Below are 13,131 nucleotides of genomic sequence, written 5' to 3'. Positions count from 1 at the left end.
TTTCTTTATTTTAATATATAATTAATATTTTAAATTTGCTATATGAATATGTGACACACGCTCTTTTCAGTCCACCTTTTGTATGCTTATTATTTTCTTTGTATTCCAAGGTAACACTATTAGACAACTGCCCTCTTGTGGTTTGCTCTTTAAATAAACAATATCTAATGAATAATTACATCACTATTACACTGTTTTCCCTTAATTTGTTTGGAAGATGAAAAATAAAAATAAAGAGACAGCAGTAGCAGTATTTTGTGACGTGCAAAAAGCACATGATATGCTGGAGAGAGGGGTTAATGATTAAGTTACAGGGAATTAGAGTTTTTTTTAAATTGATCTGAAAACAGCAGGTTGAAAAGTGGGGGAGAAAATTGAGTATTACATTTTTCATAGAGAAACCCAAAGGGATGTTTTTTACAAGGAAGAAAATCAATGAAGGTATTAATCTAAAACTATAAAAACAACTGTTTTTTCTGATTATTGTCAGGTTTTAGAGTATAGAACATAATTTGCAGACAATATGAAGAAAACATGATGGCAAAATTAGGAAAAAATAGATTAACAGGAACAGGAATAAAGGACACACTGGACACTTTGTGTGAATGAACATGGCAGAAGATCAATTTGCAGGGTTTTTTATTTATTTATTTTTTAACAATGACAGATCTGATGAGGAGAATATAGTAATGGACATTACAGGGAAATAAACCCAGAAGATGGCAGTAGTGCAACGCCTCTGGATGCAAGCTGCTGTTAATTCCCAAAGAAGAAGAATAACTGACTGATGGAGCGATTTGGAAAATAAACTGGATCGAACATTTCCTGTAGATAAAGATGGATCTGCATGAAGACAACCAGACCACACCAAATGTGAAGACGAAAACATGTCAGTCAACAACAAGGCAAGAATGGACGAATGAAGGACCGTGTAAGTTTGTTATTTATTTATTTATTTTAAACACAAAGCATTTTGGGTCATTTTATTGGGTTATTCTTTATATTTTTACCCATACACTGGGTAGTTATTCTGTAACTCAGCTGCTGGGTGATTTTTTTATTGTCAATACAAATGATGAACACCCCTCACATACCCAACGCTGAGTCAATGTCAAGCATCGCTGTCATGTTAAGCTGCCGTGCTGACTATAATAGGAGCGCTATTGATGTAGTGCGCTTGCGTGCTGTGTTCGCGCTATGCATTTGACGGGTTGAAACTTATGTCTGACAGACGAGATGGCACAAGGTAAAGCTGTTTTTGATGTAACTTTTCAAACACGAATATATAAGATTGTCATTTAATGAACTGGAACAGCCTGAGACAATTTTTCTTCCCACAGATTCCCATAGGCTTGCTGCTCCGGTCACATCCTAAAACGTTTACCAAAAATGCTTTTTGATTGTAATTATGTATTTGATTGTAAAAGACAGATTTGCCAATGAATAAAACAATATTGTAGCCTATATTAACTGGTCTTGATATATATAATAGATTTGAAAGTGCATATTTTATCAGTGGCGTCATGCCCATTCAAAGATTTTTCCTCCCTGGTCATTTTTTTTGTCACAACTTTATTCCTATTATGCTCCATAATACCAGAGCCTATAACGACTCGGATAAATCGGTCAGCATCAGCCCGCCCCTTTTTCCTAATATGGTGTCTGTGTTTATCAAATCTAGAGCGCTACACGTGTATCGCTCTAGAATCTTTGCTGTGTGTTCAAGCAACTCGCTCGTCTCGCACGTTGAGCTGGCAATGTTTTACAGATGGTCTTGAAGTGGTAAGTGGGCAAAGCAACAAATCGGCATTGAATTAGTTATCGGATGAAATTAAAAGGTAGTGGGATTATTTGTGGTTAACCTGGAAATTTTAACTTGATCAAAAAGTTATGGATTTGATATTAGCTGCGAATTCAGAGCATTCACTTAAGTTGTGTCAGTGTAACGTTATCCATAGCTAGCCTAGTCTAACCGTAAACTAGTTGGCTAACGTTACTGCCTGCCATACAAAGCCAATAAGCCATAGTAGGTTAAATGTACAAGTTACTAGTTTTTCTGTTAGCTCATAAATTACTCTTTACAAGTTCCTTATTTAAAATATAATAATGAGCAGTGTTACTACAGTATTTCAATGATTTTACTAAAGTAATGTTACATATTACATTTGATTTATTTACTTTTTTACATTTCTGTCAAATATTAACCATTTTCGAAATAAACGGGGTAGTGTTAACCTTATTCACCACTGAAATCTGTCAAACTTGTTTCAAAGTCCTTCATCACATATTAATATTAAAATAACTTAATTCTAGAGCACCACAAAGTCAGACCTCAGCACCTTTATGTACCTTTAATGTAAGATCATTCTTAGGTCACATACCAATTTAAAATCATAATCTACTGCAATGGTACTGTTTTTAAAATCATGTGTGGTAGGCCTAAGTGTACAGTAAGTGTGTGTGTAAACATGCTTTAATGAAGTAGACTTCAAAAGCTTTTGAATTTGAGCTTCCAGTTCTTTCATCAACCTGTCTTTTACATAAACTTACAAAATAGATACTTTAACTTAGTCCTCAGATAGAGGAGGGTTGCTGCTAGCTCCGTTAAGGTATTTCTGTCCCTCCCAAACTGCATTGAAATGTTATGTTTAGCAGCCAGAATTAAAACATTTCAAGGAGACTCCTCCTAACATGATCCATATCACCCGTCAGAAAACAATTGCAACGTCTCAGATTGTGCCCCCCCCCAGAATTTTGGCTTGCATGACGCCCCTGTATTTTATTATTTTAAATGAAAAGCCTGATTGACCTAGCCTGGTCCTACCATACTCTTGTACATTTTCATTTGTGCAGAGAGTCTGGCCCCATTGACAATCGTTATCTTCATTGAAGGTGGGAACTCAGGGTGTGAACTACGGGGGAGCTAGGACATTGGCTCCCCTGAAAACGTGATTCGTGAAATTTTGAGGGGTCTCAAAAAATATTGACAATGTTTTATTTTGAAGTGCAATTTTAGTTTTTTGTAATGTGATCATCGTGGAGTATTATGTGTAAAATAGCAAAAAATATCATTCATGCACGCCAACGATTTGAACCTAATTCACTTCAATAAAGATAACTATACATGCTATTCTTGTCATGAGCATCAAGGGGTTGGTGCTGCGGTGCAAATTCCAATCATGTTTAGTACGTTAACTCAAAGATTCTTCAAAAAATATAAACGTTTGGAGGCCATTGATCTGCAATCGAAAGTCCTTGAAATTCATTCTGTGTTAAGGTACAGGCAAGGCATGTTATTCCAAATTTTGTGTTGTGGCTGGGTTGTTATAGGTCTGCCTGCGTGACTCTCGATGTCTTAGGCCTAATTGAACGGAGGAATTATGGTATTCTTCTGTAGCTTGACAAGTAATTTAACCCTTGTTCAAGTGAACTCAAAGACAGCCTTATAGACTATTTGGGGGTGTCTGTTTGCTGTATGACTTATAAATTTGTGTCGATAAAGTATAATAGGGTGAATCCTGTATTTAGTGTTTGCATGCATACACTTGTAACTGTTTTGTATTTTTGGAAGTCCTTGAAATTAATTGGTTTTATAGCGGATTGCCGCGGATTCCACGTCCTGTCTGAAAGAAGCTTCAGTCCTCGGCACGCCAAGTACACGAACAACCCCCATTGGCCGGGGAAAACCTGCGCAAACCCAGACGACGTACTGAAGGAAAATGAAAATTGAGCGGAAGTACGTAGGAGGGCGGAGCCAGGCTATAGCCCTATTCGCACGGGATTAGTAGTACCTGGTGATCTGTAGTCATTTGTAATAATTGCGGAGGTTGTCTGAGATCTTAATCCCACGCGAATCGGCCATGTCATTTGTAAAGTAAAAATTCCCCCGCAAATGACCTACCATATTTCACCGAACACTGAGGTCCTGTGATAATATTAGTCCCGTGCGAATCGGCATCTCTGTGATTTGGCAGGGTCGTTTATAATTTTTTCAAGGTTTTTGTTTCCTGTGCGCTTTTTTTAGTCATCTTTCGCAAAGAATGGAGGCTACGTGGGAGAGTTTTGTATAGTATTTTGGGTGCTGGGTAGGAATGGGAATCGAGAACCGGTTCTTCTTCAGAACCGGTGCCCAGTGAACCGATTCCTTGGAACCGTTAGTATGCCTGCTTAACGATTCCGCTTATCGGTTCCGCTCGTTGCAAATGTGTCATGACGTCAAACACGCGCTGCCTTGTTTTGGTTCAGAAGGCAGCAAACATGGCATCGAGGCAGAAGCGCTCTAAAGTTTGGTTATATTTTACGCGAAAAGACGACAATATGAGGCGCCGTCTAGGGCTTAATTCAAATTTCATTCACGCACACATATATGAAACACTTGCATACACGTATACTAAGTAGTCAAACGTACATGAAGGCCTACACTGCTGAATGCTCAAACAAATACATATGAAATGCACAACGACACACCTAAAGTCGCTCACGCACATACACGTAAACTCTACACACACGAGATGCCCGGAACTCTCCAGGCACATACTCACATGAGACGCACGCGCGCACACACAAACTCTCCACGCACATACTCATATGAGACGCGCGCACACACAAACTCTCCACGCACATACTCATATGAGACGCGCGCACACACAAACTCTCCACGCACATACACACACGCACTCAAACTTGCGCACATACTCAATGAGAGTATGACGGCGCCTCATAACAATACGGTCACTTGCAACACTTGTAAAATTTCCATTTCTTCAAGGGGGGGGGGGGACTACCTCCAATATGCAGAAACATTTGGCCATACACACAGCATGAACAGACTTTAGTCCCATGAAACTTAAACTGGAATGTCACTGTTTCTGTCACTGCGACTTCACGAACAGGCGAACGCGCACACACCACTTTTGAAGTAAAATTGAAAATTGAGGATGCAGTGCATGTAATGCATCTAGATATCGAATTGAACTGAATCGATGACATGATAATCGTAATCGAACCGAACCGTGAGACCAGTGTAGGTTCACACCCCAATACTCTAATTACTAATAATCAACAAACAAATTATTTAAATTATAAGTTCAATAAGTTAATACAAACAAACAAATTTGTACTTATTCCCTCACCCAATGAGAATCGATAAGGAATCGAATCGATAAGAAATATCGATAATGGAATCGGAATCGTTAAATTCTTATCAATTCCCATCCCTAGTCAAGTCACCTTTATTTATATAGCGCTTTTTACAATACAGATTGTATCAAAGCAGCTTCACAGTGATAACATGAAAATAATATAACAGAGTTTGTTTCTAAAAGAAAATTGAGTCAACGTCCACCTTAAGCAAGGCAGATCAATAATATTATTGAATATTAAATGTCCCCAACTAAGCAAGCCAAAAGCCAAGGCAAGAGTGGCAAGGAACCAAAACTCCATCAGGTGACAGAATGGAGAAAAAAACCTTGAGAGAAACCAGACTCAGTCGGAGGGCCAGTTCTCCTCTGGCCAACGAAGGAACAGTGCATGATTTAAGATTCGGGCAGCATTACAAGGCAGATTGGATCGGAACATTTAGAATATTTATCCATTTCCATCTTTTGGAAGTCCAAGTAATCACGCCGGTGTTGAGACGAGTTGTTGAGGATCAGTGCCGTCCACCATAGAGGGTCCATATCGCCGGTGTTGAGTCGTCTCTTCACAGGCTTTGTGATTGGGGTATCTGAAGTCTCCGTGAAAGGCTGGATACAAACTGGAGCTGACGAACGCCGAAAGGGAAAATAATTAGCGTAGCTGCTGTTCATAATGATTTCCATAACACGGGCGTAAATGATAAAAAACATGAAGACAGTGATTCTTGCGTCCCACAGTCACCCCCCTCCGTCCCCCACTCAACTCAGCCCTGCTTACTGACCTCTACCCCTAGTGCTGGGTCATATCGCAATACACCATACAACTATTCAATTTGCAGAAAGAGAAAGCTGAAAACCATCAGAAGAGCAAAAACAAAAAGAATGGTTAGATGGAAATGAATGACATGTATAACAGCATGCGGTAAGGCACATTCTTCTGTTCATGATATATCATACAGCTAGACCTATAATAACGACAAGATATTTCCAAGCAATAGCCTATTGACATAATATCCGGGAGATAAGTCAGTAATTCGAGTTAAATCACAGGCTTCGCTTATCCCGTGCGAATGCGCCACACGAAATTCAGATGTGGGGGGTAATTTCTAATTCACACGAGGTCCCCAGATAATACTAATCCCGTGCGAATAGGGCTTATGACTGACCCAGCTCTATGTCAAAAACGACACGATCTCATGAAAATGCGTATCTATACCACGAATTTTATTTCTCGTGCATAATTAAGGGTCTGACAATTTTGTTGCTTTGTGGAGTTTTCAGATTTAAAAACGTCTATAGATATAGAGGCTACACTCGTTCTGCGGTACCGTTGCTCTCACGGAACATTTAGTTTTAAATAAAATGTAGGCTATCGTCAGATGAAATACTGCAGGTGTCAGAGCTTTCTCCGTCCATCCAATAGATAAACATCATTGAAAGAGCGCGGATTTCTAGCGCATTTATTTGAAATTCTTAGGTAATATCTAAGGTATCTAAACACCCATTTGAGAGGCGGCCAAAATCTGACATTTTTGTGTCTGCACGGACGATGCGCATACAACAGCATGTGCGAGTGAATTGAGCACTTGAAAACAAAGTCCACTATACAGGGCACATATGCGTCAAACACATCTTTCCACGCACACGGCCAAAGATGTATACTTTGAAAGGCACACGCTATTGACTGCTCGAGATTGAGCGGAACAAAATTAAGTATACACGGGCCTTTAGTGTGCGCAAACATCTGAAGTGCACGCCCAGAAAGTAAAAATGTCTCGGCGAGTATCTTAGTAAACACAGTCCGTTATGCTTGAGTTAATGTAAACATTCTCGACTGTTTAAGTATATTACATTTTAAGACAATGTGTGTACAGTTTCAGTATATTGGATCCGTGCATTAGGAGCTGCGTAACAACACATAAGAATGAACCTCATTGGTTCTTGTAGAAGCTGAATTTATGTCTTATTTATATTTATGGAGATAGTAATATTTATATTTAATATATATTTAATAATAATGCAACAAAATAATACTTACTTGTTATAGTTTTACTGAATTGGTCAAAAACAGTGGAAATGTGATCTATGAAAACTCTGGCGGAGAGATATTTTTTTAAAGTCTGTTCACATTAAGCTTACCAGAGGTTTGAGTTTGTTCTTGTTCAGAGTAAACCCAAATGTGAACACCCAAATCAGTCAAACCCAAAGTTTTTTCATATCGTAATATATATCACAGGAAAAACTAAATTTTCTAAAAAAAAATGTTTTCAATATCTTGCAGCCCTAGACAGATGAGATGGATGTTAGTACCAGGGGTAACTTGAGCCTAACCGTGTCTAATATTTTTTTTTTCACCAAAAAAGAACTGGTTCGGAACTGGTGCTGGTTCAAAGTTGGTTCGGAGTTGGTTCAACTTGCGTTTGTTTTTCCACTGACTAGAGCGCCCAGCGAACGACGTTGTTACTCCTGTCCTGGCCGAGAACAGGTTCTTTGGCTGTCGAAACACAAAGAACTGGTTCGCGAATAGGTTCTCAAAATGCTCTGGTGGAAAAGGGGTAATAGAGGAAAAGGTAATAGCAAAGTGCATCTAAACGATAATACCCTTGTATAAGCCAAACCAGATTTAATTGCAAGACCTTGAGAATTAAAGGTTTAACCATTAGTATGTCAAAGATAAAACAGTGACTTCTTGTGCAAATCTAATTTTATTGTCTTTGAATTGATTTTTGACTTTTGATTTTGTGTATGCTTATTTTAGGTCTGAACGAAGATTATTTCACAAGATTATTTGCCATCAATGTGGGATATGTTTCACCAAGCAAGCGAGCCTCGAAAAGCACATTAGAATTCATACTGGAGAGAAACCGTTCGCCTGCTCCCAGTGTGGAAAGAGTTTTAAAGTGAAACAAAGCCTTGAGAGTCACATGAGAATTCACACCGGAGAGAAGCCTTTCAACTGCCCTCAGTGTGGAAAGGGTTTCACAGCGAAAACTACCCTTAATTTTCATATGAGAATTCACACGGGAGAGAAAGCTTTTACCTGCTCTCAGTGTGGAAAGAGTTTCGCAGAGAAAAAAAAACTTTATATTCACATGAGAATTCACAATGGAGAGAAGCCTTTCATCTGCTCTGAGTGTGGAAGGAGTTTCACAGTAAAACAAAACCTTGATAGCCACATTAAAATTCACACGGGAGAGAAGCCTTTCACCTGCCCTCAGTGTGGAAAGAGTTTCACAGAGAAACAAAACCTTAAATGTCACATGAGAATTCACACCGGAGAGAAGCCTTTCACCTGTTCTCAGTGTGGAAAGAGTTACACAATGAAGCAAAGCCTTGAGATTCACATGAGAAGTCACACCGGAGAGAAGCCGTTCTCCTGCTCTCAGTGTGGAAAGTGTTTCACAGTGAAACAAAACCTTGACAGTCACATAAGGATTCACACCGGAGAGAAGCCCTTCAACTGCTCTCAGTGTGGAAAGAGTTTCACAGAGAAGAAAAAACTTCATATTCACGTGAGGATTCACACTGGAGAGAAACCTTTTACATGCTCTCAGTGTGGAAAGAGTTTCACACAACAAAACCACCTTAAATGTCACATGATACTTCACACTGAAGAGAAGCCTTTTACCTGCTATGAGTGTGGAAAGAGTTTCAACATGAAACTGAAGGAATACAACTTTGTCAAATGTTTAATTTAGTTTCATATATAAACTGAGAAAGTTCTGTAACTTGAATTTAGCATTCAGCTGTGGAGCACGAAACTCCTGTCTTATTCTGTGTCTCTATATACAGCTGTCAGACGGGTTTTCTTTCTATTGTAAGTTAAATGAAACATGTTAATGAAACTCTTGGAGACTCTCGCTAAGCTTTTGTCTTAGCAAGAGAGAGTCCTGTCACTCCTGTTCTGGAGTCTCAGGGTTTGAATAAGTTTTTCCCTCTCTCTTTTAATACAGGTTACTAAACTGGTATACGAGTTTCCACCATCACAATGTAATCCCTCCCTCTTATAATGTATATATATTACAATGTTTGACTCAAGAAGTTAGACGATGTTGGAATGACTGCAGCTACCGACAAGCAATAAAAGAACTTCTGCTTGGAAAACTTCCTCCGTCTCCTGGTCTGAGCTTCTAACTTTTCTACAAGGAAAAAGTTCACTACAGATGGTGCCGTGAGCCGGATAGAATTAACTTCACCTGAATCCAGATTGGAATTCAAGCTCAAAGATCTGATTGCATTCCAGAGAGAATCTTACCTGAATCCAGAACTGAAATCTCCACTCAACAAAGACTGAGTTCCAGAACTGAAATCTCCACTCAACAAAGACTGAGTTCCAGAACTGAAATCTCCACTCAACAAAGACTGAGTTCCAGAACTGAATCCTGAAACTTCAAAGCTCAACAAAGAACAAACTTTTTTTGACTGAGTTCCAGACGGAATCCTTTCCGTATAAACAACAATTTGGTGAGTTTCACTCTATTCAAAGAACCACTGAAGACCAGTACAATCCTCTGCGCCGTCAGAGAACAGTTATCAGACAGCTGCAGTGTCTGACTAACAAAGTTACCCTTTAAAAGTTTATTTTAAAGATGAAAGTATAGCCTCTACGTTGCTAGAGAAGGTATCCTCTAAAGTTAGGGAAGGTTAACATTACGTGTTAATATTGGTGAACCTCTGTTCAAACAGGGATGTGTTTATCCTCTAAAAGTTAGGAAGGTGAAAGATCCTTTACATTTCCTTTTAGAGAAGATTAGCGTATCGTGCTAATATTTTTTGTGTTACCCTTTGCTCTGGGCAAGGAAGGTTAACTGTGTTATCGAGTGTAGCCTCTTTTGAGCAGAGAAGATTTAGTGTTTTTGTTTGTTTTATCCTCTAAAAGTTAAGAAGGTGAAAGATCCTTTGCATTTTTCTTTTAGGGAAGATTAGCGTAACATGCTAATAGTTTGTGATGTGTTGGTAACAAGGAAGTTTAACAATAGTTGATTTGTGTTAACAAGTGTACCCTCTGTTGATCAGAGAAGTTTTAGTGTTTTTGATTGTGTGATAAAGAAACATCACAAAATGGTTAGAAAAAATGCTCGGCTGGTTCCAACAACGGAAAAAGGTGGTCTTGCTACTCCTTTGTGGTCAGATAGCGAATTTAAAACACTGTTAGGAGAACAGATGGATCTAATAGTCACTGAAAAAGTTAGACAAGAACTAACACAGAAATATGACATTCATTCAGATAAGAATTGGTCTGTAGAAGAGTGTAAAAAGGTTCTAGGAGCAAGTGTTCGCAAGAACAATGTGGAAGCAATTATCTGTTGTCACAGAGAATTTGGTTTAGCAGTAGCTACACAACAGTCTCAGCATAACTCAGAACTAGAAAAAGAGAACAAAGAGCTACGTGCTAGAATTTCTTCTTTGACTAAGAAATTGAACCGCAACAAACCTATAGAAAAAAATGATGTAGAAGAAGTTAGTCAGCCGGATAACATTTACCCTGACTTACGAGCGTTCTTTGAAACAGATGCGGCTCTCCGCCCAGTAACTGATGTGCCTGTAAATTCAGTAAATGTGTGTGGTGCTAGAAAGAGATCGCAGGGAATTGAGGGAACTTAAAGTGTTCCTCCCAACTCTTCTGTTGTCCAAATCCAAACTGTTGCAAAAGGACCTAAAGACATAGAGCGACTGTCCCAGAGCCTACCTTCAGCACGTAAACAGTTTTCTGAATTTAGAAGAACATTAATCAGCAAAATGCGTCTATATGACATGTCGTTAACAGAGGTCACACAGTTCATGTCACAAATTTTAACTGAAACTGAATTCAACAGTTTTGAATCTGCCGTGACTTCTGAACTACAACATGCCAGTAGAAGTGATATGAGAGAAGGTGTTTTGAAAATCCTAAAGAATATCTTTTAAAAAGATATTTTTAAAATATCTTGGTCTAAAATATCTTGGTCTAAATATCTTGGCCCAAAATAGATTGGTCTAGAATTACTAGCTGTGTACAAAAGAAAGATGAAAATGTGTGCGAATATACTGAGAGGTTTTGTCAGTCAGCTGTAACGTACAGTGGAATAGTGGATGACTCTGAAAGTGTGCTTGATGACAAAGGACCACTGATTCGTATCTGGTCAGATGGACTTGTTGCTGAATACAGAAGAGCTTTGCCATTCCTAGATATAGCTTGGTCTAACAGAACTCTCAGAAGTAACTTAGACAGTTTGGCAGCATGGGAAAGAGATGCTGATGTTAAAGCCAAAGTGAGAGTAGCAGCAGCAGCTACATTTAGCACAACGCCACCAGTAAACAGGAGGTCTAAAAAAGAAGGCAAATGCCACTACTGTGGAAAATTAGGACATTGGGAGAAAGAGTGTAGGAAGAAGTTGCAAGATACAAAAAGAAATGCTATGCATAATTCTGCTCCTTCTCAGCCTGCATACAACCCTGAAATAGTTCCGCAAGTGTCCACTGAAATTTTAGGACAGCTAGTTCAGGCTCTTCTAAGAGCACAAAAAGACCAGGAAAAAACTAATTGTTGGGGCTGTGAGTAGCTACCTTTCACCTGTAATCCATCATAATGACAAAATAATTTTTGTGAAAGGTAGCATACAAGAGAAAGAAATTGATTTTTTGCTTGATACAGGTGCAGAGATTACAATAATTCCTACAAAATTGGCTAAAGGTTTAGACATACCGTACAAGAAAACCAAACTATCTTTAACTGGTGTAGTAGGTGAAGATTCTGTTTTGTATGAAACCCCGCCCATAGAGGTACAATTTGGCCCTAAAACTCTGACTACAAAACTGCTATGTGCTCCATTAAACACAGGTGCAATTTTAGGCATGGATCTCCTGAGACAGGTAGATCTAACTTTATACATGTCCTCAGAATCTGCTAGCATTCAAATTTCCTCAGCACAAGTTTCTACCAATAATGTAATCCCTCCAGAGTATGCTTTATTACAGAATCATCCAATTTGGGCTAAAGACAAGGATGATTGTGGTTTGTTGACAGGTGTAGAACCAATAAAATTGACGGGGACTCCACCTCCGGTCACTAAACAATATCCGATCAATAAGGAAGCTATACAGGGGATCAAACCTATTGTAGAAAAGTTGCTGATGCAGGGAGTGCTAGTTAAAACCAATAGTCCCTGTAACTCGCCCATATGGCCCATCAAGAAATCCAATGGGACATGGAGACTTACAATAGACTACAGAGTAGCCAATAAAAATATTAATAAAATCACCCCTCTAGTGGCAGATCCTTCCACAATTTGTAATGGCATACCATTAGAGAGTAAGATCTTTTCAGTAATTGATATGTCTAATGGATTCTTTTCTGTACCGTTGCACTCTGACAGCCAGCCATGGTTAGCTTTCACAGTTGACTATGAGCAATACCAGTGGACACGTTTGCCACAGGGATTTCAAAACTCCCCAACCATATACCATCAGGCTGTCAGATGTGATTTGTGTGACCCAGAATGTCCGGTAAAACAGTCCACTATGATCCAATATGTCGATGATATTTTGATTGCCTCAACAGATCACGAGGTACTTGAAACTGAATTTGCAGCATTGTTGGACTATTTGCATAAGAAAGGACACAAATGCAGCTTTCACAAAGCTCAAATTGCTAAAAAGCAAGTCACATTTCTGGGTCAAACAATTGGTGCAGGAAACAGATCCATTACACAGGATCGAGCGGCTTCAGTCAAAGCCATACCCCCGCCTACTACCATTAAAACACTCCGATCATTTTTGGGAACAGCAGGTTACTGTAGACCTTGGATTGAAGACTATGCCTCAATTGCACAGCCGCTCTATGACTTGTTGAAAGGCCACGGTAAAGATTCTGATACTGTTTGTATGGAAGAATGTCACCTCAAAGCGTTCAAAGATTTGAAGAGAGCACTATGTCAAGCACCAGCATTAGGAATTGCCCAAACTGATAGACCATTTGTGCTTTATGTCCATGAACATTTAAGCTTCATGACTGAAT

The 13,131-nt window shown here is 39.0% G+C and overlaps 1 protein-coding gene across 2 annotated transcripts in view; it reads left to right on the top strand.

The window, feature by feature from the left end:
* The window catches only part of LOC143753491 (uncharacterized), a 42,183-nt gene that overhangs the window by 22,581 nt on the left and 6,471 nt on the right, over positions 1–13,131 (top strand). Inside the window, exons 1-2 of one of the 2 annotated variants that reach the window (XR_013207752.1) lie at positions 759–931; positions 7,894–9,599. Coding sequence is in view for 1 of the 2 variants with exons in the window: in XM_077245863.1 (XP_077101978.1) it covers positions 7,959–8,833 (875 nt within the window). In the remaining variant the exon portion in view is untranslated. Of the gene's footprint in view, positions 1–758; positions 932–7,893; positions 9,600–13,131 lie in introns of those variants that run through there. The other variant, XM_077245863.1, reaches the window with a different exon arrangement.

Source organism: Siphateles boraxobius, unplaced genomic scaffold, assembly GCF_051911475.1.
Source record: "Siphateles boraxobius isolate OS27281-9 unplaced genomic scaffold, OSU_SipBor_1 29, whole genome shotgun sequence".
Lineage (NCBI taxonomy): Eukaryota > Metazoa > Chordata > Actinopteri > Cypriniformes > Leuciscidae > Siphateles > Siphateles boraxobius.
This window is presented reverse-complemented; position numbering and strand designations above follow the sequence as displayed.